Raw genomic sequence first — 26,737 nt, forward strand, 5'->3', positions numbered from 1 at the left:
ATCAATAACTGTTTAATTGCTACCCGAATCATGTAACAATTAACTAATTAGGAATTTGGGTCACCACCAGAGCGGTTGCTTAAAGAGTTACCTTGTCCCGAATTTACCTATCACATCCATAAAACAGTCTACGTATTAATCATAACCTTGTATCATATCATCATTCGGAACAGTTGTAACTTCCAACAAGCTCAGTCCGATGATGCTGTGACACACCGCCCCAGACCATGACGAACCCCGCTTCAGAGTACAGGCCTCGGTGTAACGCTCATTCCTTCGACGATAAACGCGAATCCAACCATCACCCCGGGTTTAGGTTAGGAACATCACCCCTGAACCAGTCCTGTCTGGGTCAGAGACGGTGGATTTGTGCCCATAGGCAACGTTGTTGCCGGTGATGTCTGGTGAGGACCTGTCTTACAACAGGCCTACAAGCCCTCAGTCCAGCCTCTCTCAGCCTATTGTGGACAGTCTGAGCACTGATGGAGGGATTGTGCGTTCCTGGAGTAACTCGGGCAGTTGTTGATGCCATCCTGTACCTGTCCCTCAGGCGTGATGTTCAGATGTACCTATCCTGTGCAGGTGTTGTACATGTGGTCTGCCACTGCGAGGATGATCAGCTGTCCGTCCTGTCTCCCTGTAGCTCTGTCTTAGGCGTCTCACAGGAATTGTGAAAAACTGAGTTTAAATGTAATTGGCTAAGGTGTATGTCAACTTCCGACTTCAACTGTACATACAGTAGAACCAACAACACGATATACAGAAAATAAGGAACTTTGATGGGAATGCACCCGTGTCCAAAGTTATTATTTGCCCGCCAGAAAATGTTCCAATTTGTGCAAGACTGCGCAAATATCTGCATACTTGATCTGCGCAAACATTGGTGAAATGCGTGGGCTCTCCTCGAAGAGAAGTTTGTCCAGCTCAGTAAAGCCTCAAACATAAATTGTCCACAAATGCTGAAAAGGGCTACTTCTATGTAAATTTAATGAAGAGGCGGAACACACCTCAATTCAAACTTTTAGAAAATACAACATAGAAAATGATTTTGACAAGTTGAAGGCAGCGCGTGTTAACTGTCGTGTTGCGTAATAATCACATTTTGAAACAGTGAGTGCATTCTGACATTATGTGCATAAAACAACTCACGCCGTTAGAGATATTTGGAACTCACGTATAAAAAAGGTTAACAAAAACACATCATTTTTCATACACAACATAAAGGATGGAGACTTCGTACATGTAGTGTGTATATACTTTTCAAGTTACAGTATTTCTTTAACATTTTTAATGACATCACAAAATAACCAAAATGACATTCTTCTTTAGATCACCTCTGACCATTGGGGCGGCAGGGTAGCCTAGTGGTTAGAGCGTTGGACTAGTAACCGGAAGGTTGCAAGTTCAAATCCCCGAGCTGACAAGATACAAATCTGTCGTTCTGCCCCTGAACAGGCAGTTAACCCACTGTTCCTAGACCGTCATTGAAAATAAGAATTTGTTTTGCCCAGTGACTGACTTGCCTAGTTAAATAAAGGTTAAAAAGAATATAATAATTATTCCCCACGTTCTATATTAGAAATATTGTTCCAGTATTCGCTTTAGAACGTGTTAGCATTTCAGCGAGAAACGTCTGTGAAACAAAGGCACATTCCTGTGTGAATTTGGAGAGGGAGAATTACTGTCAACCCACCACCAATCTGGCTGAAGTCATCTACTGCAAAGCTGATCCGACCCATCCGCATCCTCACAGGACAGTCATGACATAGTATTGCACTAGATTTAGTTAGTCTGTTGTCGGAAAATGTTATTAGGAATCCAATATATCCAAGGAATCCAATATATCCAAGGGTATGTTGAACTGCAAGGCTACACCCTAGTTCTAGAACTGCCAGTTTGCAGTTTGCCTTCGCCTTACCCACTGGCTGGTCCCCCACTCCTCTAAAATCTTAGCTACGGGCTGGTCCCCCACCCCTCTAAAGCCTTCGCTACCGGCTGGTACCCCACCCATCTAATGCCCCTGTGATGCGGCTGGGTCTCTAATGGCCATGAAATCATAGAGCTGTGTGTTGAACTGGAATGAAGCCACACAATAATGGGGCTGAATGACTAGCTGGCTGGCAGGTTGGTTGCTGACTGGTTGGCTGGCTCACGGGCTGACTGATTGGCTGGCTGGCTGGCACCAGATGGAATGTGTGCTATGTGCCCAAGCAAGGTTTAAAACATTACTAGACACCAGCTGTGTTTAGTCCATTCGGTAAATCCTAATTGTGTGTGTGTGTGTGTACTATTATGGGGTCAGTGAGTCAATGTTTTACTTCCTGCCAGTCAAGAGTTCATGTTAATTAATCATTTAATTATCATGTCCTTCTGGACCAGTTACGAGGTTTATCAACAGAATGTTACATGCCTATTAGTGAATATACACATGTCACTATCATTAGCCCTCCAGATTTTAGTCTTTCTCTTTCGCTATCTCTCACACACACACCAGTTGTATACCTATTACTAAGTCTCTGTAGCTGGATAATAATGTAGTAGATATGTTTTGTATTTAGCCTCTGCTGCCCTCTGGTGGTTAGTAACATACAATGCGTCCACACCCTTCATCCTCAGGCCAGACCCTGGGAATAATATCATACTGTTATAATCATAGAAATACAATCTCAATCTAGTTGTGGTCATATCTTACCCTGAGCATGCTGTCACAATACTTACTGTAGTATTACAGAATATTAAAATATGTCTTACTCTACCTCAGGCCAGCCGTGTAGAGAGTGAGCAGGTGCTGCAGAGGAGGTTGGAGGAGGTTAGTGAAGAGTTGAGGAGTTCACAGAGCACCCTGGAGAAAGCCCAGCAGGACGCTACCTCCCTCTCAGGTAAGACATTCACGTTTCGGCAATGTTTGTTCGAATTCCAGTGGACTAACCGAGTATGAAGCGAAAATGCTCAATTGAAGTCAATGTCAAACTTTCCTCAAATTCTACCATTAAATTGAACCGTCAGATTAAATAAACCTACCAAAAGTAGAAATCGGAATAGCTATAGTCACGTTATTTGACTGCCAACCTTAACCAATTGTATTTTATTCTTCAAAATTGCAGTGAATAAGATCTATTGATTGAACAGCATTAATCAAATTTGATTTGTCACATGCGCCAAATACAACCTTACCGTGAAATGCTTACTTACAAGCCCTTAACCAACAATGCAGTTCAAGAAATAGTTACGAAATAAACTAAAGTGATTATTATATATATATTTTTATATATACTAATCTTAAAGTAGCACAAGAAAATTACATAACAATAACGAGGCTATATACAGGGGGTACCGGTACATAGTCAATGTGCGGGGCCACAGGTTAGTATAGGTCATTTGTAAATCGACTATGCATAGATAATAAACAGCATGTAGCAGCAGTGTAAAAACAAAGGGGAGCGTCAGTCAATGTAAATTGTCCGGGTGGCCATTTGTTTAATTGTTCAGCAGTCTTATGGCTTGGGGGTAGAAGCTGTTAAGGGGGCTTTTGGTCCTAGACTTGATGCTCTGGTACCGCTTGCCATGCGGTAGCAGAGAGAACAGTCTCTAACTTGGGCGACTGGAGTCTTTGACAATTTTTGGGGGGCCTTCCTCTGACACTGCCTAGTGCATATAGGTCCTGGATGTCAGGAAGCTTGGCCCCAGTGATGTACTGGACCATATGCACTACCCTCTGTAGTGCCTTACGGTCAGATGCCGAGCAGTTGCCATACCAGGCGGTGACACAACCGGTCAGGATGCTCTCGATGGTGCAGCTGTAGAAGTTTTTGAGGATCTGGGGCCCATGCCAAATCTTTTCAGTCTGTACTGAGGGGGAAAAGGTGTTGTGGTACCTCTTCACGACTGTCTTGGTGTGTTTGGACGATGATTGTTCGTAGGTGATGTGGACGCCAAGGATCTTGAAACTCTCAACCCGCTCTACTACAGCCTTGTCGATGTTAATGGGGGCCTGTTTGGCCCGCCTTTTCCTGTAGTCCACGATCAGCTCCTTTGTCTTGCTCACATTGAGGGAGAGGTTGTTGTCCTGGCAACCATACTGCCAAGTCTCTGACTTGCCAAGTCTCTGACAAGCAATATTTCTGCCTCTCACAGACCTTTTGTCTAGGTGGGAAATGGTCCATCTTTAAGAGGCTCCTCTGTCCTCCACTCGTTATTTGTATTAATGGTGCTCATAGTCAGTCATGAGTGCATTCGGGAACTGATAACAAGTTCAAACAGGTGCCATTAATACAGGTAACAAGTGGAGGACAGAGGAGCCTCTTAAAGAAGTTGTTACAGGTCTGTGAGAGCCAGAAATATTGCTTGTTTGTAGGTGACCAAATACTTATTTTCCACCATAATTTGCAAATAAATTCATAAAAAATACTACAATGTGATTTTCTGGATTTCTTTTCCTAATTTTGTCTGTCATAGTTGAAGTGTACCTATGATGAAAATTCCAGGCCTCTCATCTTTTTAAGTGGGAGAACTTGCACAATTGGTGGCTGACTAAATACTTTTTTGCCTCACTGTAGGTGTTCCTTTTGTCTAGGTGGGAAAGGGCAGTGTGGAGTACGATTTGAGATTGTCATCTGTGGATCTTGTGTTTCCGGCATGATGGTGTTGACGTGAGCCTTTCATGGCTACCGACGTGAGTGCTACGGGGCCGTAATTAGGCAGGTTACCATCGCTTTCTTGGGCACAGGGACTATGGTGGTCTGTTTGAAACATGTAGGTATTACAGACTCGGTCAGGGAGAGGTTGAAAATGTCAGTGAAGACACTTGCTAGTTGGTCTGCGCATGCTTTGAGTACACATCCTGGTAATCCATCTGGCCCCACAGCTTTGTGAATGTTGACCTGTTTAACGGTCTGGCTCACATCGGCTACAGAGAGCGTGATCACAGTCGTCCAGAACAGATGATGCTCTATAAATATATAGTTTGTAGTGAGTTTTGTCTGCCATCCCCCCCAGACATCCAGGTCCATCTGGGCAGGATAGAGGCTGATCTGAAAGAGCGTAGTGCCCAGGTGGAGGCCCTAACAGCCCAGCTGGAGCAGACCGAGCTGGAGAAGGGACAACTGGAGGATCAGGTAGAATCCATCAACGTACTGCTGGAGGCCAGCCACAACAGAGACGTGGACGAGGACACGGAGGTGAGTTGTCAGATTAGGGTTAGGGTAAGCGCCTAGACTGCTCCCAACCAGCACTTGCACACTCTGCGTGAGCCAGTGCTTACCAGTGCCAGAGAGGTTGTTAACTGAGAGACTCAAAATGTGATGACTTTCTGTAAACACTCATGATGACGATTCAGAGCAATGTCAATGGCAAATTTGTTCACAAAGTATTTGCAGGAGGTAATCACAAATTGAGTGTCTGTTTCCAACCTCTCTGGTGCTAATGAGCAATGGCTTGTCCGGAGATGATGTGGTGGTGAAAACCATGCTATCAAAGTTTTTTTGGGGTCCACTTCTGAATTCATGTTTATTTATGTTTTACAGGGTAACTCCACTGAGTTGGAACAGCTAAAGAGCAGGTATGGTTTTGATAATCTGTCCCTCATAATTCTCTTTATAGATGTGGAGTTGGTCTTTTCTCAACAACACCAATCATTTATCTTCCAGTCTTCAGGACAGAGACAGTCAGTTGGCATCACTCCAACAGGAGCTGAAGCAGCTCCAAGAAATGAAACAGGAGGCTTCTGTAAGTAGTCTCTATTCTGTTTTCATTGTGCTAGCTAGTTGGATGGCCATGGCTAACTGAATCCATTATTTCTCTATTGATTTCCTCTCTAGGTTTTTTCCTAGGTTCCTGCCTTTCTAGGGAGTTTTTCCTAGACACCATGCTTCTACATCCTGCATTGCTTGCTGTTTGGGGTTTTAGGCTGGGTTTCTGTACAGGGCTTTATAAATACATTTATTTGATTGATTTCCGAGCTGAATCAGTTATTTCTCTTGATTTCCGAGCTGAATCAGGTATTTCTCTTGATTTCCGAGCTGAATCAGTTAGTTATTTCTCTTGATTTCCGAGCTGAATCAGTTAGTTATTTCTCTTGATTTCCTAACTGAATCGGTTATTTCTCTTGATTTCCTAACTGAATCGGTTAGTTCTCTTGATTTCCTAACTGAATCAGTTAGTTCTCTCTTGATTTCCTAACTGAATCAGTTAGTTCTCTCTTGATTTCCGAGCTGAATCAGTTAGTTCTCTCTTGATTTCCGAGCTGAATCAGTTATTTATGTTTACTGAATGTATTTGGACATTTCTAGGCAGAATTGTATCCATTGGGAGGAGACATTTGGTTTCCAAAGTGGGGTATTGAGAACCATAATGTTGTCTTTTTATCTTTCATTATCTTCTTACTCTGTCCCGGCAGGCAGTTGCTACAGCTGAGACCGAGCGCCCACCTAGCAGGTCTGTCTGGAGCAAGTCCACTGCTATTTCAGTTTAAATCACCCATTTGAAGCTGAAACTATATCACCAACTTTGTTAAATTCTGCTATTATGTACCTGAACATCCTCATATGCATCTCTCTTCATTTCAGTGAGGAAACAAGCCTGGTGACATCACTTCAGGAAGAACTGAAGCAGCTTAAAGAAGAGATGGAGCAACTTAAAAACTCTCCTGTAAGTTTCTTTGAGCTAAAAGCGGTACATTTCTATATTTACACGACAGCTTTTCCATTATTGACATGGTTTCTCAAAGTTTACTGCTTTACAGGCTGATGTCACTGGAGAGACGGAACAGCTACTCAACAGGTGAGTTATGGTTTTATTGAAACCTAGTTTCAGAAGAATATACTTACTAGAAGGGACAGAACATTGTCTTGACTGGGACTGTTAGTTCTAGTAATTATAGTTATATGCCTTGTGCTTACTTGGATCAACAACAAACAAAAAAGAGATGTTTCAATACAACTTCATTACAACACACCATTGCCTAATGCTGGTTAACAATGTGGTCCTTCATTCCAGAATGAAGGAGAGAACGAGCCAGGAAGTGAAGCAACTCAAAGAAAAATCAGAGCAGGCCCAGAGCAGCACTGCTGTAAGTGTGCCATTCCTCTCCTACAGTCACCTACAGTTAACTTAGTCTGGTCCCAGGCCCATTTGTGCTGTTTCACCAATCTCCTATGGTCGTTTGGCATGACAACAACCATAGGAATTGGCAAGACCGCACAAACAGATCTGGGACCAGGCTATAGTTGCCCTTCTTGTGTATCAACTTGATCTGTACTACTGTAGGATATAGTTATCTGAATTCCTGCTTTATGTTTCAGCAGTCCGACAACTCAGCAGAACTGGCGGTGCTACAAACCAGGTACAAAAAGCTTTGTTCCTTACCAAACCCATTGATTTTAACTTGGTTTTTCCCTTGTGGAATATCAAATCAAACTGTATTTAAAGTGTCTTTAAAATCGCAACACATTTTACAGTAAAACAATACAAATGTTGATTAAAAGCTATATGGAATATTTGCTTTTGGCTCTTCTATATAAAAAGGATACTAAAGTAAACTGTGTTTCTGGCCATCTGGTTGTTTATTAGTCTGGCAGAGAGGGACGCTATGATGGCATCACTACAGGTGGAGCTAAGGGAAGCCAGGGACCAATCGCAGAAGGTAGAGGAGACCCTCGCTCAGGTCCAGCAGAGCCAGGAATCAGAGCCTAGCACAGAGCTGCCGGTAAGACATGATGTACAAATATGACTGAGCCATGATCATAACTTGATTGGTTTGGTCTGGTCTGACAGAAGTCATGGGGCCCGTTTATGAAACATTTAGATAGAAATAGGCTTTGTCGAACAAATGTGCCTCTCTGACATGTAGGATAAGGAATCACGTCTGCTCTATTCACAGCAGTCCTATATGCAATGTATGACAAAGATTGGCTACCGAACATATCCCTGGTTATGTAGTCTGTATATTATGTACACTGTATATAATGCTTCATATTTATATATATATATTTTTTTTCACCTTTATATAACCAGGTAGGCTAGTTGAGAACAAGTTCTCATTTGCAACTGCGACCTGGCCAAGATAAAGCATAGCAGTGTGAACAGACAACACAGAGTTACACATGGAGTAAAAAATTAACAAGTCAATAACACAGTAGAAAAAAAGAGGAGTCTATATACATTGTGTGCAAAAGGCATGAGGAGGTAGGCGAATAATTACAATTTTGCAGATTAACACTGGGGTGATAAATGATCAGGTGGTCATGTACAGGTAGAGATATTGGTGTGCAAAAGAGCAGAAAAGTAAATAAATAAAAACAGTATGGGGATGAGGTAGGTGAAAATGGGTGGGCTATTTACCAATAGACTATGTACAGCTGCAGCGATCGGTTAGCTGCTCAGATAGCAGATGTTTAAAGTTGGTGAGGGAGATAAAAGTCTCCAACTTCAACGATTTTTGCAATTCGTTCCAGTCACAGGCAGCAGAGTACTGGAACGAAATGCGGCCAAATGAGGTGTTGGCTTTAGGGATGATCAGTGAGATACACCTGCTGGAGCGCGTGCTACGGATGGGTGTTGCCATCGTGACCAGAGAACTGAGATAAGGCGGAGCTTTACCTAGCATGGACTTGTAGATGAACTGGAGCCAGTGGGTCTGGCGACGAATATGTAGCGAGGGCCAGCCGACTAGAGCATACAAGTCGCAGTGGTGGGTGGTATAAGGTGCTTTAGTGACAAAATGGATGGCACTGTGATAAACTGCATCCAGTTTGCTGAGTAGAGTGTTGGAAGCAATTTTGTAGATGACGTCGCCAAAGTCGAGGATCGGTAGGATAGTCAGTTTTACTAGGGTAAGTTTGGCGGCGTGAGTGAAGGAGGCTTTGTTGCGGAATAGAATCGATTTGATTTTCGATTGGAGATGTTTGATATGAGTCTGGAAGGAGAGTTTACAGTCTAGCCAGACACCTAGGTACTTATAGATGTCCACATATTCAAGGTCGGAACCATCCAGGGTGGTGATGCTAGTCGGGCATGCGGGTGCAGGCAGCGATCGGTTGAAAAGCATGCATTTGGTTTTACTAGCGTTTAAGAGCAGTTGGAGGCCACGGAAGGAGTGTTGTATGGCATTGAAGCTCGTTTGGAGGTTAGATAGCACAGTGTCCAAGGACGGGCCGGAAGTATATAGAATGGTGTCGTCTGCGTAGAGGTGGATCAGGGAATCGCCCGCAGCAAGAGCAACATCATTGATATATACAGAGAAAAGAGTCGGCCCGAGAATTGAACCCTGTGGCACCCCATAGAATGCCAGAGGACCGGACAGCATGCCCTCCGATTTGACACACTGAACTCTGTCTGCAAAGTAATTGGTGAACCAGGCAAGGCAGTCATCCGAAAAACCGAGGCTACTGAGTCTGCCGATAAGAATATGGTGATTGACAGAGTCGAAAGCCTTGGCAAGGTCGATGAAGACGGCTGCACAGTACTGTCTTTTATCGATGGCGGTTATGATATCGTTTAGTACCTTGAGTGTGGCCGAGGTGCACCCGTGACCGGCTCGGAAACAGGATTGCACAGCGGAGAAGGTACGGTGAGATTCGAGATGGTCAGTGACCTGTTTGTTGACTTGGCTTTCGAAGACCTTAGATAGGCAGGGCAGGATGGATATAGGTCTGTAACAGTTTGGGTCCAGGGTGTCTCCCCCTTTGAAGAGGGGGATGACTGCGGCAGCTTTCCAATCCTTGGGGATCTCAGACGATATGAAAGAGAGGTTGAACAGGCTGGTAATAGGGGTTGTGACAATGGCGGCGGATAGTTTCAGGAATAGAGGGTCCAGATTGTCAAGCCCAGCTGATTTGTACGGGTCCAGGTTTTGCAGCTCTTTCAGAACATCTGCTATCTGGATTTGGGTAAAGGAGAACCTGGAGAGGCTTGGGCGAGTAGCTGCGGGGGGGGGCGGAGCTGTTGGCCGAGGTTGGAGTAGCCAGGCGGAAGGCATGGCCAGCCGTTGAGAAATGCTTGTTGAAGTTTTCGATAATCATAGATTTATCGGTGGTGACCGTGTTACCTAGCCTCAGTGCAGTGGGCAGCTGGGAGGAGGTGCTCTTGTTCTCCATGGACTTCAGTGTCCCAGAACTTTTTGGAGCTGGAGCTACAGGATGCAAACTTCTGCCTGAAGAAGCTGGCCTTAGCTTTCCTGACTGACTGCGTGTATTGGTTCCTGACTTCCCTGAACAGTTGCATATCGCGGGGACTATTCGATGCTATTGCAGTCCGCCACAGGATGTTTTTGTGCTGGTCGAGGGCAGTCAGGTCTGGAGTGAACCAAGGGCTGTATCTGTTCTTAGTTCTGCATTTTTTGAACGGAGCATGCTTATCTAAAATGGTGAGGAAGTTACTTTTAAAGAATGACCAGGCATCCTCAACTGACGGGATGAGGTCAATGTCCTTCCAGGATACCCGGGCCAGGTCGATTAGAAAGGCCTGCTCACAGAAGTGTTTTAGGGAGCGTTTGACAGTGATGAGGGGTGGTCGTTTGACTCCGGCTCCGTAGCGGATACAGGCAATGAGGCAGTGATCGCTGAGATCCTGGTTGAAGACAGTGGAGGTGTATTTGGAGGGCCAGTTGGTCAGGATGACGTCTATGAGGGTGCCCTTGTTTACAGAGTTAGGGTTGTACCTGGTGGGTTCCTTGATGATTTGTGTGAGATTGAGGGCATCTAGCTTAGATTGTAGGACTGCCGGGGTGTTAAGCATATCCCAGTTTAGTCACCTAACAGAACAAACTCTGAAGCTAGATGGGGGGCGATCAATTCACAAATGGTGTCCAGGGCACAGCTGGGAGCTGAGGGGGGTCGGTAGCAGGCGGCAACAGTGAGAGACTTATTTCTGGAGAGAGTAATTTTCAAAATTAGTAGTTCGAACTGTTTGGGTATCTCTCTGCAGTAGACTGCAACTCCTCCCCCTTTGGCAGTTCTATCTATACAGTACCAGTCCAAAGTTTGGACACACCTACTCATTCAAGGGGTTTTCTTTATTTTTACTATTTTCTACATTGTACGATAATAGTGAAGACATCAAAACTATGAAATAACACATATGGAATCATGTAGTAACCAAGAAAGTGTTAAATAAATCAAAATATATTTGAGTTTTGAGATTCTTCAAAGTAGCCACCCTTTGCCTTGATGACAGCTTTGCACACTCTTGGTATTCTCTCAACCAGCTTCACCTGGAATGCTTTTCCAACAGTCTTGAAGGAGTTCCCACATATGCTGAGCACTTGTTGGCTGCTTTTCCTTCACTCTGCGGTCCAACTCATCCCAAACCATCTCAATTGGGTTGAGGTTGGGTGATTGTGGAGGCCAGGTCATCTGATGCAGCACTCCATCCCTTTCCTTCTTGGTCAAATAGCCCTTACACAGCCTGGGTGTGTGTTGGGTCATTGTCCTGTTGAAAAACAAATGATAGTCCCACTAAGCGCATACGCCATCCACATTGGATGGCGTATCGCTGCAGAATGCTGCAGAATGCTGTGGTAGCAATGCTGGTTAAGTGTGCCTTAAATTCTAAATGCATCAGACTATCACCAGCAAAGCACCCTCACACCACCACCTCTATTCTTCAAGGTGGGAACCACACATGTGGAGATCATCCGTTCACCTACTCTGCATCTCACAAAGACACGGAATTTGGAACCAAAAATCGCAAATTTGGACTCATCAGATCTAATGTCACCGGTCTAATGTCCATTGCTCATGTTTCTTGGCCCAAAGCAAGTCTCTTCTTCTTATTGGTGTCCTTTAGTAGTGGTTTCTTTACAGCAAATCGACCACGAAGGCCTAATTCATGCAGTCTCCTCTGAACAGTTGATGTTGAGATGTGTCTGTTACTTGAACTCAGTGAAGCATTTTTTGGGCTGCAATTTCTGAGGCTGGTTGCTCTAAAGAACTTATCCTCTGCAGCAGAGGTAACTCTGGGTCTTCCTTTCCTGTGGTGGTCCTCATGAGAGCCAGTTTCATCATAGTGCTTTGATGGTTTTTGCACTGCACTTGAAGAAAGTTCTTGACATTTTCCGAATTGACTGACCTTCATGTCTTAAAGTAAAGATGGACTGTAATTTCTCTTGTTCTTGACATAATATGTACTTTTTTTTTTTCTTTTTTTTTACCAATAGGGCTGTCTTCTGTTTCCCACCCCTACCGTGTCACAAACAAAACTGATTTTTTACACAAATTCAATTACACAAATGAACTTTTAACAAGGCACACCTGTTAATTTAAATACATTCCAGGTGACTACCTCATGAAGCTGGTTGAGATAATGCCAAGAGTGTACAAAGCTGTCATCAAGGCAACGGGTGGCTACTTTTAAGAATTTCCAATAAAAAATTTTTTTTGATTTGTTTCACACTTTTTTGGTTACCACATTATTCCATATGTGTTATTTGATAGTTTTGATGTCTTCACTATTATTCTACAATGTAGAAAATAGTTTTAAAAAATAAAGCAAAAACCTGGAATGAGTAGGTGTGTCCAAACTTTGACTGGTACTGTATCATTTGTCTGCTTTTACCTGTAAGCCAGAGCACCACAGAAAAATATCACATTTGTAGAAAATGTAATGGACATGAATGTTTTCTCATTTGTTCTGACTGACTGTGGTGTTTTGATTCCAGGAGCTGTTGGAGAAACTTAAGGAAGCAGAGGACAGCCACGGGACACTGCAGGCAGAGTGTGACCAGTACAGAACAGTCCTGGCTGAAACAGTGAGTACCTACAACAACTCAACACGCCCAGTTGGTTTACACATCGGCATATCTAGTTCCCTCAAATTAAAATCTGGCTCTTGAAACCAGTTCCACTGCTTTTTTTCATTATTCCCTCTAATTAGGGACTGATTTTAGACCTGGGACATCAGGTGGGTACAATTTAATTCTGGTAGAACAGAAAACCAGCAGTATTTTGGACCTCGTAGTGTAAGATTTGAATACCCCTGCTCTAGATAAACTTAAACCTACAACATAAGATAATTACATGTTTGTGTGAGTGAGAGACGGATGTAAATGGGGGATAGATCTACTGAATTTATCACCCAAAACCTGCATCTATAAAGATGTGAAATTTGACCTCAAGCAAAACCTTCTCTTGCATAAAAATACAAGTGTGTGTGTGAGTGGGCGAGAGAGCGAGTTGTGGTCTACAAGATTTCATCCTGCAAAATTTCAAATACAGAAATACTCACACAATCATGTGTCTGTCTCTCCACAGGAAGGAATGCTGAAGTGCCTTCAGAAGAGTGTAGAGGAGGAGGAGCTGGTGTGGAAATCCAAGATTGCTGACTCTGAGGACCAGTTGAAGAAGGTGAAGAAGCAGTGTTTTCTCTCCTCTCCAACTGTAATATTGTGTCCTCTCTCGTGCTCTTTGTGTGGCCCTGCAGTGTATTAGTGGGCGTGGCCAATGTTTCAGTCTCCGACCCAACATTTTAAAGGCCCTTTTCTTGGCCAAGAGACAATGTTTCTGTTTGAATGCAAATTTCCTGAAATTCTTCACATTTTGCCATAGCATAAGAACACAGCATAAGCAATCTGAGTGACTCAAACATTATGACACAATCAATGGGGGCCCCATGCCAGGACATATTTGGGATTTTAGATTCTCTCTGACTGTCTAGTTTTTATTGGTGATTGTTACTTCTCAAAGATGATCTAATTTAAAAAATATATAGCTCTATATACCAAAACCAGATACATATATTCTCTACATAGTCATTTAAGGTAACACTGAAAACATTTACATCCCGAAAATGACCACAAATGTATTTTTAAAAAGAACCCCGCCACTGCTCAATGATTATTGGGGAAACACTGCCATGTTCTAAACCACACCCTCTCTACTCACACTAGGCCCTGGAACAAGTGCACACTCTGAAGGAGACTGCAGAGAGCTTGAAGGCAGAGAACCAAAGCATAGAACAGGTATAAATATCAGGCTGATTTCAACTACAGTCCAGTAGGTGTGTAGTGCTGGACTGGTACTGTCTGTACTGAATTGTACTTAAGTAATGGACTCCTTACCCTCCTCTCCCTCCAGCTGAAGGAGCAGTTGATGCTGTTGGAAGCCCAGTTGGAGAAACAGTCCGAGACCGCCCCGACAGAGGAGGAAATGGCACCGGTACACATCTACATCCATACAGTACACCATAGGTACACTAGCTATACACATCTACATCCATACAGCACACCATAGGTACACTAGCTATACACATCTACATCCATACAGCACACCATAGGTACACTAGCTATACACATCTACATCCATACAGCACACCATAGGTACACTAGCTATACACATCTACATCCATACAGCACACCATAGGTACACTAGCTATACACATCTACATCCATACAGCACACCATAGGTACACTAGCTATACACATCTACATCCATACAGCACACCATAGGTACACTAGCTATACACATCTACATCCATACAGCACACCATAGGTACACTAGCTATACACATCTACATCCATACAGCACACCATAGGTACACTAGCTATACACATCTACATCCATACAGCACACCATAGGTACACTAGCTATACACATCTACATCCATACAGCACACCATAGGTACACTAGCTATACACATCTACATCCATACAGCACACCATAGGTACACTAGCTATACACATCTACATCCATACAGCACACCATAGGTACACTAGCTATACACATCTACACCCATACAGCACACCATAGGTACACTAGCTATACACATCTACACCCATACAGCACACCATAGGTACACTAGCTATACACATCTACACCCATACAGCACACCATAGGTACACTAGCTATACACATCTACACCCATACAGCACACCATAGGTACACTAGCTATACACATCTACACCCATACAGCACACCATAGGTACACTAGCTATACACATCTACACCCATACAGCACACCATAGGTACACTAGCTATACACATCTACACCCATACAGCACACCATAGGTACACTAGCTATACACATCTACACCCATACAGCACACCATAGGTACACTAGCTATACACATCTACATCCATACAGCACACCATAGGTACACTAGCTATACACATCTACACCCATACAGTACACCATAGGTACACTAGCTATACACATCTACAACCATACTGTACACCATAGGTACACTAGCTATACACATCTACACCCATACAGTACACCAGGTTTTGGGACTGTGGAAAATAGGGGATGGGAATCAATCCCCACATGGTTAGTTAAACAAGACTGTGTGTGCTTGCCCCTGTCTCCTGTGGTCCTGACAGGAAATGCAGTGGGCTGCCTGTTGAGGTCTACTAAGTATGTATCACAATTCTCCCCCTCCCCTCTTGTCCCTAACCCTTGGAGCTTCCTTTTCCAGGTCAGAGGTCAGCTGAGCGAGGCGATGATGTGTGCTCAGAGCCAGGAGGTAGTCCCTGAAACCAGGGCACAGAACAGCCAATCAGAGCCTGAGGTCAGAGTGCACCGGAGGTTATCGGTCATGGGGCACCCTTCACTGCATGTCTGTTCTACTTGGGGGGTACTAGAGTTTCTGGAAACTGGTCCCTGGACAGCCATGGTTACCACAACCATAGTTGTAGAGAGAATAGAGAGAATAGAATAGAGAGATATACAAATACTACTGGCTGATGTCATGACCATAGACAGCAGCCAGAGGTTTTAAAATGTTCTAGTAATGGCAGCCATCTTGGCATGTCATAAATAGGGACTAACTCATAAATAAATTGACTCGATTTTATTTCTATGGACTATATTCTAAATGAGTATCTCTCCTGCTGTTAAACCATGTATCTGTGGAGTTGGGATCCATTTGATCACAGTAGAAAAGTCCCCTGTTCTCTTACTGACACATTTTGATTGATAAAAACATTACAGCAATACAAGAAACAGAAGGGTAATCTGGTCGTCAAGATAGTCAGCACACACTAACTCCAGACTGTGTTTGTCTAGTCTGTCCAGTCTTCTCCATACACAGCTAACTCTAACCATGGTGTGTGTTGACTACCAGCTGCAACTAACTCTAACCATGGTGTGTGTTGACTACCAGCTGCAGCTAACTCTAACCATGGTGTGTGTTGACTACCAGCTGCAGCTAACTCTAACCATGGTGTGTGTTGACTACCAGCTGCAGCTAACTCTAACCATGGTGTGTGTTGACTACCAGCTGCAGCTAACTCTAACCATGGTGTGTGTTGACTACCAGCTGCAGCTAACTCTAACCATGGTGTGTGTTGACTACCAGCTGCAGCTAACTCTAACCATGGTGTGTGTTGACTACCAGCTGCAGCTAACTCTAACCATGGTGTGTGTTGACTACCAGCTGCAGCTAACTCTAACCATGGTGTGTGTTGACTACCAGCTGCAGCTAACTCTAACCATGGTGTGTGTTGACTACCAGCTGCAGCTAACTCTAACCATGGCTTCTAATCACTCTCATCTTAGCATGATCACTCACTCATTGGGTTCAGTTTCCCACTGATTTTAGATTTTTCACTGAAGGAACTACACTGTTTGTTTTGGACATGATGCTGTGTCTTGCCTGGTGTGGAGTGAAGTGGGCACTAACATGACACAGGGTGGTGTGGGGGTGTGCAAGTCACAACATTTTATAGTGCTTTTACATGCTTTTATCTATTTCTGTCTGTAGCAAGGAGGAACACACAACATCTCTAGTGTCCGTACAGATATTAATCTTATACTATATTTTCTGCACCTCAAGGTCCAGTCCCAGTTGAATCAGACCACAGAGGAGTTTGAACAGGTACTAAACTCTCCCACCCCTCACTACATACCAACCGGAAGAGGGTAGCTCTTGCTAGCAAGTTTGACATTGGCTAACAACAAAATTGCTTAGTTAGATACAGCGATTTGTCGGCTCGAATGTATGTTTGACTGTTTCTTATTTCTCTGACTGACTGTTTTGTCTTGATTCCCCACCCCCAGGCTCTGAAGACGGTTGCAGAGCTCCAGGCTCAGCTGGACCTGCTGAAAGAGTCAGGAGACTCCCCACAGGCTGACACAGAGGACGTAGCCCAGCTAAAGGTACCCACATAGCGCTGAACATGACCCTTGGCTTTGTTCATCAGGACACAATGCTGTGGAACTTTCAGATAGAAATTTGTTATGTAGAACAAACATGCCTCTCTGACATGTAGAATAAAAATAGTAATCATGTTGGCTCTATTCATTACATTTCTAACCCTAACCCTGCAACATTGGACAACGTTTGCCTGCTAAATGTGGACCAGGGCCAGTATTCATCAAGCGTCTCTGAATAGGAGTTCTGATCTAGGATTTATAAATCTCTCTGGGGTGAGGACTCTAGTGCCCAAATGCCTGTTTTAGCATGGGCACCGCCATTGTGGACTTTTACAATTTTAAAGTAGTCAACTGGGAGGGACTTATTATTGGTCAAGGAAGGATCACATGATTCTATCCAGGTCATCAGGAGGAATCAGCCAATGAATCATACTCTTGAGCTAACATTCCATAACTATAGGTGGCAATAAATCACCAACCTTGGCTTTATACCTGTTCAAACAACACACTCCAGGTGGCAGTATGCTCCATTAAAGTTAGTTTACCAGCTCATAGAAGTAGTAGAAGAACAAATTGACGAATTCAAAATGGAGCCTGAATAGCGCTACCTATGCTGTCACAGATGCTATAATGGGATATACAGTAGCCTATTCAATGCTGCGATCGTTATACATCTCTATGGGTCACCCCTGTCCATTCACTATAGTCTAAAAGGAAAAACTGATCCTAGATCAGTACTACTACTCTGAGACGCTTTATGAATACATGCCTTGGTCAGAACTGAAGCCGATGGAGGTTGTGTGAGGTCCGAAGGATCACCTTCTGTCCCTCTTCTTTTCTCCTCAGGAGCGCCTGCAGAAAGAGAGAGAACTAATCAAAGATCTTGGCCAAGCAGCCACCAAACTCCAGCAGCTCTTAAAGTCCACTCAGGAGCAGCTTGCCAAAGAGAGGAACAAACACCACACACTACAGGACCACTCTGATGAGACCAAGGTGGCTATGACAATCTAGTACTCATTTATTATGCTACGGTTGTGGGTTCAATTCCCACAGGGATCACATACCCAAACTAAAAATGTATGCACTCACTGTACTGACAGTTGTTTTGCATATCTGCGTCTGCTTAGTGGAATACAGAGTAAAATATTTATAATAATTATTATTGCACACTTAGCCTGAATGACTACAGTAATACTGTTTTGAACGGCTGCATGGGTGTGGTTATGTCTTTTCTATATTTCTTTGTAATGTCCATCAATGATTGTTTTGATTGATTCATGTATTTATTGTTTGGGTGTGGTTGTGTAAAAAATGTGTATTTTTGTGTCTGACTTTCAGAGTACAGTGCTGAAGGAAGGAACATCTGTTTAAGAGACTGAAGACAAGACATTAAAACATTCCAAAAAGGCCTTCATATGATTACTATTACCATAGTTATGCATTCCAAAACCATTCTTATTTCTTTGTACTGTAGTAGTTGATTTCTGCAACTCCTGTAAGAATCAAAGGACCAGTTTCCCAGACACAGATGCATGGTCAATGGAGAATCTCCATTTAAAATAACATTTTAGTCCAGGACTAGGTTTAATCTGTGTCTGTGAAACCGGACCAAAATGTTTAGCTATTGCTATGAACATTTCATTGTATGATCTATGATGAGGAAAAAAAGACTATGCTGCAAACAAAACTTTGTTGAAGAAAAAGCTCCATTCCATCAATGACTCTGGCTATGTCAGAAGTTATACCTAATACTAGCTTTGGGCCAGGGCATTGGACCAGAGTTAACCTATTACCTACTCTGCCTTATTCACAGTGACCCCCCCCCCCCAACCAGAGTCCAGTGTTAAAAGGGAAAACAATTGTGCGTTAACGCGTACATCGACCTGTGCAATTACTTTGTCTGTATCCAAAATGGCACCCTATTCCCTATATAGCACACTACCTTTGACCAGGGCCCTCGACGAAACGCAATGGGCCCTTGGTCAAAAGAAGTGAACTATATAGGGAATAAATATGGTGCCACTTTCGGACACACCTTTTGTGTGTGTCTTTTCTAAGAGGTTGGTTGAATGGTGGGTAGATTTTATGGTACACACAATGGATGGATGAATGCAATACAGTGAGTGCCTCCTTCAGTACTGTGTGCGCAGTAGCTGGCTGCCAACACACATGAATGACTTTGATAAAGAATAAACTACAATGTAGCTATGTGTAATGACTCAGTCCTGCTTGAACCTGTTGTTGTTGACATTTAAACAAAGGATTGATGAAAGAAACCTTGTGGCTGTTCCAGAAAGCATGATTGTTACATTAGCCAGCTAATATTGATAAACATCCAGCTAATTTGGACAAACTGACACATTACGGCCACACAATCAGAGGCTATGCTACAGGACTTCTTTGCTAGCACTGACAGGTATATGTTCCGGTACTCCGCCGATAGTATCGACGAGCTAACCACCTCCATCACAGGCTTCATTATGAAATGCATCACCTACGTTGTCCCCACAGTGAATGCTCGCTGCATCCTCGATCAAAAGCCCGGGATTAACACCGAGGTTGGAGCTAAAATAAAGGACAGGGCTACTGCTCACAGGGCTACAGTGGGGCAAAAAAGTATTTAGTCAGCCACCAATTGTGCAAGTTCTCCCACTTAAAAGATGAGGCCTGTAATTTTCATCATAGGTACACTTCAACTATGACAGACAAAATTAGTTGAAAAAAATCCTGAAAATCACATTGTAGGATTTGTAATGAATTTATTTGCAGATTATGGTGGAAAATAAGTATTTGGTCAATAACAAAAGTTTATCTCAATACTTTGTTATATACCCTTTGTTGGCAATGACAGTTTTCTGTAAGTCTCCACAAGGTTTTCACACACTGTTGCTGGTATTTTGGCCCATTCCTCCATGCAGATCTCCTCTAGAGCAGTGATGTTTTGGGGCTGTTGCTGGGCAAAATGGACTTTCAACTCCCTCCAAAGATTTTCTATGGGGTTGAGATCTGGAGACTGGCTAGGCCACTACAGGACCTTGAAATGCTTCTTACGAAGCCACTCCTTCATTGCCTGGGCGGTGTGTTTGGGATCATTGTCATGCTGAAAGACCCAGCCACGTTTCATCTTCAATGCCCTTGCTGATGGAAGGAGGTTTTCACTCAAAATCTCACGATACATGGCCCCATTCATTCTTTCCTTTACACAGATCAGTCGTCCTGGTCCCTTTGCAGAAAAAATGGCTACACAGACCATCTACATTGACTTTTCACTCACACACACATGCTCACACGGACTCTCCAACACACACACACTCAATTTGCTCACATTCTGAGCATAACACGCACACACATTCATCATACTGTACATGCTTCTGGTACTCTATAATATATCCTGATGCCTAGTCACCTTACCCCTATACATATCTACCCCTACCACTCCTTTATCCTTGCACATTGTAAATATGATATTGGCACTGACCCTGTATATAGCTACTGACCCTGGAACTGACCCTGTATATAGCTACTGACCCTGGATATAGCTACCGACCCTGTAACTGACCTTGTATATAGCTACTGACCCTGGAACTGACCCTGTATATAGTTACTGACTCTGGAACTGACCCTGTATATACAGTGGGGAGAACAAGTATTTGATACACTGCTGATTTTGCAGGTTTTCTACTTACAAAGCAAAAATCCAGAAAATCACATTGTATGATTTTTAAGTCATTCATTTGCATTTTATTGCATGACATAAGTATTTGATACATCAGAAAAGCAGAACTTAATATTTGGTACAGAAACCTTTGTTTGCAATTACAGAGATCATACGTTTCCTGTAGTTCTTGACCAGGTTTGCACACACTGCAGCAGGGATTTTGGTCCACTCCTCCATACAGACCATCTCCAGATCCTTCAGGTTTCGGGGCTGTCGCTGGGCAATACGGACTTTCAGCTCCCTGCAAAGATTTTCTACTGGGTTCAGGTCTGGAGATTGGCTAGGCCACTCCAGGACCTTGAGATGCTTCTTACGGAGCCACTCCTTAGTTGCCCTGGCTGTGTGTTTCGGATCGTTGTCATGCTGGAAGACCCAGCCACGACCCATCTTAAATGCTCTACCTGAGGGAAGGAGGTTGTTGGCCAAGATCTCGGGATACATGGCCCCATCCATCCTCCCCTCAATACGGTGCAGTCGTCCACCAAAGAATGATGTTTCCACCTCCATGCCTCACGGTTGGGATGGTGTTCTTGGGGTTGTACTCATCCTTCTTCTTCCTCCAAACACAGCGAGTGGAGTTTAGACCAAAAAGCTATATTTTTGTCTTATCAGACCACATGACCTTCTCCTATTCCTCCTCTGGATCATCCAGATGGTCATTGGCAAACTTCAGACGGGCCTGGACATACGCTGGCTTGAGCAGGGGGACCTTGGGTGCGCTGCAGAATTTTAATCCATGACAGCGTAGTGTGTTACTAATGGTTTTCTTTGAGACTGCGGTCCCAGCTCTCTTCAGGTCATTGACCAGGTCCTGCCGTGTAGTTCTGGGCTGATCACTCACCTTCCTCATGATCATTGATGCCCCATGAGGTGAGATCTTGCATGGAGCCCCAGACCGAGGGTGATTGACCATCATCTTGAACTTCTTCCATTTTCTAATAATTGTTGTTGCCTTCTCACCAAGCTGCTTGCCTATTGTCCTGTAGCCCATCCCAGCCTTGTGCAGGTCTACAATTTTATCCCTGATGTCCTTACACCCTCTCTGGTCTTGGCCATTGTGGAGAGGTTGGAGTCTGTTTGATTGAGTGTGTGGACAGGTGTCTTTTATACAGGTAACAAGTTCAAACAGGTGCAGTTAATACAGGTAATGAGTGGAGAACAGGACTGCTTCTTTAAAAAAAACTAACAGGTCTGTGAGAGCCAGAATTCTTACTGGTTGGTAGGTGATCAAATACTTTTGTCATGCAATAAAATGCAAATTAATTACTTAAAAATCATACGTGATTTTCTGGATTTTTGTTTTAGATTTAAAAATTTAAAAAAAATTAGATTCCGTCTCTCATAGTTGAAGTGTACCTATGATTACAGACCACTACATGCTTTGTAAGTAGGAAAACCTGCAAAATCGGCAGTGTATCAAATACTTGTTCTCCCCACTGTAGCTACTGACTTTCTACTTTACTTTGATCTTGATTACTGCACTGGTTTCATTGTACTTGTGCACATAACAATAAAACTTGAGACTTATCTCTCAAAGTCCTTCTGACTTCAGGGTCTGAAATGGCTCTTTGATGTTGAAGGCATCAATAATGAAGGGGTCTGTGCTTTTACTAGTTGGCTCTCATCCGTGTCTTTCACAGTCGAAGACCCACACACAGCCCCCGAGCCCCGCCCCCTGCCATTATAACAGTTGGATTTTGCATATATTGTTCGTCTTTGTTCATATAGCATTTTAAAGGGATTTTTAATCAGTTCTTTTGTTGTTTGTATCAAACTACTGAGTGTGCCTTAACATGTTTCTTTTTTCGGATTATACCTACAGTTTGGCTGGATTGTACTTGAATATTGAATAATAATGTGATTTGGGAGAAAATATAAATGTATGTGTATGTTATTGTAAGTTTACTTAAATTAGGATAAAATACAAATGTATAGATCGACTTTGAATGATGATGTAAATATGTTAAATTAAAGTATGCCGTCCCAAAATACTGAGCTGTGTGAGAATGTCGCTGAATTTCAAAGGTACTCTCGCAGGTGGAATCTGAAAATCCAAGATTTAAAAGAGGCAGAGGGAGAGGATATTAGGGAAGCAGTCATTAATATCCTGGGAAAGGTGGCTCTGTGCATCAAAGACAAGCTAAGAGACGTGATTGATGTGGTACATCGACTTTGGAAACGAAGATCTGATGGACCCCCTCGCAATATCATTTTGCGCTTAACTATGCGCCATTACAGGGACATCATCTGGAAAATCGCCACGGGGAACACGTTTCTGGACGAGAAGAAGCTCTGCATCAAAGAGGCTTTGATACCGCAAGATCAGATATCATCCTGACCAACTTTTCCTCTAAATACACCTCTGCTGTCTTCAACCAGGATCTCAGCGATCACTGCCTCACTGCCTGCGTGCGTAATGGGTCCCCTCATCACTGGCAAACACTCCCTAAAACACTTCAGCGAGCTGGCCTTCCTAATCGACCTGGCCCTGGACCTGATCTCTCATCCCGTCAGTAGAGGATGCCTGGTTGCTCATTAAAAGTGCTTTCCTCGCCATCTTAAATAAGCATGCCCAGTTAAAAAAATGTAGAACTAAGAAAAGATATAGCCCTAAAGTGGTGATCCTAACTGACCTAAGACAGGTAATTTTTTACAAGGATTAAATGTCAGGAATTGTGAAATACTAAGTTGAAATGTATTTGGCTAAGGTGAAAACTGTAAATAACACTTAAGATCAACTGGTTGAAAAGATGTTTGATCAATACTGATTCAATATGGTATTTCATTCCAGATAATGTGTTTAATATATTGGGAGGTAATTATATTCCTGAAAGATTACCCAGTAAATTGGCTAGGTTTCACCAACAACCTTTAATGGCCTGTAAAATATGCTTGCTACACAATTTTTCCCAACATAAAGCTATTTTGTGGAATAATTCAGACATAACTGTAAGGAATAAGTCATTGTTCTACCCCAGGTGGCATGAGAGGAATATTGACTTTGTTCTTGATGTTTTCAACAACAGGGGTAATATTCTTACATATGAACAATTTATAACATTGAAAGAGTTTCCAATACCTTTCAGAGAGTTCATTTCTGTGATCAAAGCCGTTCCCAGTGGTCAAACTACACTAATGAAAACTCATCTTAGCTTTGGTAATGATCACAAAGCTTATCCAGAACTCAGTTTGGAAGGCGTGGGCTTACTTGAGAAATCTTGTTGTAATAAATATAAGACAAATTCTCCATTCACAAGACCAACTTACATCAAGAGGAAACATTTTCTGGAACATGCGTATTCCTGACATTGTCTGGAAAAATGCATGGTTAAGGCCTTACAAATATTGTATACCAAACAAATTTAAGGAAGTTCACTTAAACATTTTACATAAGAAATATCCATATAATTCTATGTTGTCCAACTTTGTGGCTATTGATGATATCTGCGTTTTTTGTGAAAAAGGTGAGAATCTGTCTCACTCTTTGAATGTAAATTTCTGTCAGAATTTTGGGAAAACCATGCAGAATACTTATTTACCATTATGAACACTCCCCATGTTTTTGACATGAAGGATATAATATGTTACTATTACAATGATAACAAGACCATTGAAATAATTGTGATTTTTTTTTATTCTTGTTGCCAAATACTTTATACACAATTTTTTTTTACAAAATTCGATACCAAAACTACACATTTTTGATAGTTAAATTCAATCTTCTTAGAACATTATCCCTAGCGAATAACAAGAATAACATTTCCTGAATCATTATAATGATATTTTTTCAGAGTGATTACAATTGCACTATAATTGTTTTTTTATTTTTATTATTTCATTGATATTTTTGTATGTTTTAGTATTTTCTTGTTAATACCTGCATTCTATTTTGTATGATGTAGCAATGTAAGTTGTTGATGTATTATGAATAAAAAAAAGAAGGGAAAAAAAGAAAGCCATCACCATCTGCGCCCATTCAACATAGCCTAAATTAAAGTTTTTATTCCTTTTAAACAAAATAACTTTTTGGGGTTCTCATATGTTTACAATGATGTTTTGATTATTGCTTGAGCAGTTGCAAAAATTATATTTTGTTGTGATCTTTGCATAATAACTATTTTGGATGCAGCAGTTAGCTAGAATAGCTGTAGCTGTAGCAAAAGCTAGCCAAATAGCCATTTTACTGGTTGAAGTGTTTTTAAAGGGAACACTAAAATAACACATCCTAGATCTGAATGAATGAAATATTCTTATTAAATACTTTTTTCTTTACATTGTTGAATGTGCTGACAACAAAATCACACAAAAATTATCAATGGAAATCAAATTTATCAACCCATGGAGGTCTGGATTTGGAGTCACACTCAAAATTTAAGTGGAAAGCCACACTACAGGCTGATCCAACTTTGATGTAATGTCCTTAAAACAAGTCAAAATGAGGCCCAGTAGTGTGTGTGGACTCCACGTGCCTGTATGACCTCCCTACAACGCCTGGGCATGCTCCTGATGAGGTGGCGGATGGTCTCCGGCGGGATCTCCTCCCAGACCTGGACTAAAGCATCCGCCAACTCCTGGACAGTATGTGGTGCAACGTGGCGTTGGTGGATGGAGCGAGACATGATGTCCCATATGTGCTCAATTGGATTCAGGTCTGGGGAACGGGCGGGCCACCCCATAGCATCAATGCCTTCCTCTTGCAGGAACTGCTGACACACTCCAGCCACATGAGGTCTAGCATTGTCTTGCATTAGGAGGAACCCAGGGCCAACCGCACCAGCATATGGTCTGACAAGGGGTCTGAGGATCTCATCTCGGTACCTAATGGCAGTCAGGCTACCTCTGGCGAGCACATGGAGGGCTGTGCGGCCCCCCCAAAAAATGCCACCCCACACCATGACTGACCCACCACCAAATCGGTCATGCTGGAGGATGTTGCAGGCAGCAGAACGTTGTCCACGGCGTCTCCAGACTCTGTCACATCTGTCACGTGCTCAGTGTGAACCTGCTTTCATTTGTGAAGAGCACAGGGCGCCAGTGGCAAATTTGCCAATCTTGGTGTTCTCTGGCAAATGCCAAACGTCCTGCACGGTGTTGGGCTGTAAGCACAACCCCCACCTGTGGACGTCGGGCCCTCATACCACCCTCATGGAGTCTGTTTCTGACCGTTTGAGCAGACACATGCACATTTGTGGCCTGCTGGAGATAATTTTGCAGGGCTCTGACAGTGCTCCTCCTGCTCCTCCTTGCACAAAGGCGGAGGTAGCGGTCCTGTTGCTGGGTTGTTGTCCTCCTACGGCCTCCTCCACGTCTCCTGATGTACTGGCCTGTCTCCTGGTAGCGCCTCCATGTTCTGGACACTACGCTGACAGACACAGCAAACCTTCTTGCCACAGCTCTCATTGATGTGCCATCCTGGATGAGCTGCACTACCTGAGCCACTTGTGTGGGTTGTAGACTCCGTCTCATGCTACCACTAGAGTGAAAGCACTGCCAGCATTCAAAAGTGACCAAAACATCAGCCAGGAAGCATAGGAACTGAGAAGTGGTCTGTGGTTACCACCTGCAGAACCACTCCTTTATTGGGGGTGTCTTGCTAATTGCCTATAATTTCCACCTGTTGTCTATTCCAGTTGCACAACAGCATGTGAAATTTATTGTCACTCAGTTTGCTTCCTAAGTGGACAGTTTGATTTCACAGAAGTGTGATTGACTTGGAGTTACATTGTGTTGTTTAAGTGTTCCCTTTACTTTTTAGAGCAGTGTATAATGCAGTTGATTTGCGATGATGACACAGACATTATATTAAGCAGGACATTCATACGAACCTTAAAATCCAATTGTAATCCAAAAGTAGTGTGAAATGCACTCATAAATAACATAAATATAGTTTTTTTTTTGCTGGAGTTTTATAAGAACTCCGCCGTGTTCTGCCACCAA

General features: G+C 43.0%; 1 protein-coding gene across 10 annotated transcripts in view; it reads left to right on the forward strand.

The window, feature by feature from the left end:
- The window catches only part of rrbp1a (ribosome binding protein 1a), a 44,036-nt gene extending 24,739 nt beyond the window's left edge, over window positions 1-19,297 (forward strand). The window contains exons 10-28 of one of the 10 annotated variants that reach the window (XM_031835367.1): window positions 2,762-2,879; window positions 4,996-5,177; window positions 5,523-5,557; window positions 5,646-5,724; window positions 6,395-6,432; window positions 6,564-6,645; window positions 6,725-6,777; window positions 6,994-7,066; window positions 7,299-7,339; window positions 7,555-7,702; window positions 12,653-12,742; window positions 13,245-13,337; window positions 13,880-13,951; window positions 14,067-14,147; window positions 15,404-15,496; window positions 16,757-16,804; window positions 16,987-17,085; window positions 17,929-18,075; window positions 18,421-19,297. In XM_031835367.1, coding sequence (XP_031691227.1) covers window positions 2,762-2,879; window positions 4,996-5,177; window positions 5,523-5,557; window positions 5,646-5,724; window positions 6,395-6,432; window positions 6,564-6,645; window positions 6,725-6,777; window positions 6,994-7,066; window positions 7,299-7,339; window positions 7,555-7,702; window positions 12,653-12,742; window positions 13,245-13,337; window positions 13,880-13,951; window positions 14,067-14,147; window positions 15,404-15,496; window positions 16,757-16,804; window positions 16,987-17,085; window positions 17,929-18,075; window positions 18,421-18,453 — 1,605 coding nt within the window. In that variant the 3' untranslated portion in view covers window positions 18,454-19,297. Of the gene's footprint in view, window positions 1-2,761; window positions 2,880-4,995; window positions 5,178-5,522; window positions 5,558-5,598; window positions 5,725-6,394; window positions 6,433-6,563; window positions 6,646-6,724; window positions 6,778-6,993; window positions 7,067-7,298; window positions 7,340-7,554; window positions 7,703-12,652; window positions 12,743-13,244; window positions 13,338-13,879; window positions 13,952-14,066; window positions 14,180-15,403; window positions 16,805-16,986; window positions 17,086-17,928; window positions 18,076-18,420 lie in introns of those variants that run through there. The other 9 variants (XR_004211580.1, XM_031835364.1, XM_031835366.1 and 6 more) reach the window with 9 other exon arrangements.
- The last annotated feature ends 7,440 nt before the right edge of the window (window positions 19,298-26,737 follow it).

Source organism: Oncorhynchus kisutch, linkage group LG11, assembly GCF_002021735.2.
Source record: "Oncorhynchus kisutch isolate 150728-3 linkage group LG11, Okis_V2, whole genome shotgun sequence".
Classification (NCBI taxonomy): Eukaryota; Metazoa; Chordata; class Actinopteri; order Salmoniformes; family Salmonidae; genus Oncorhynchus; species Oncorhynchus kisutch.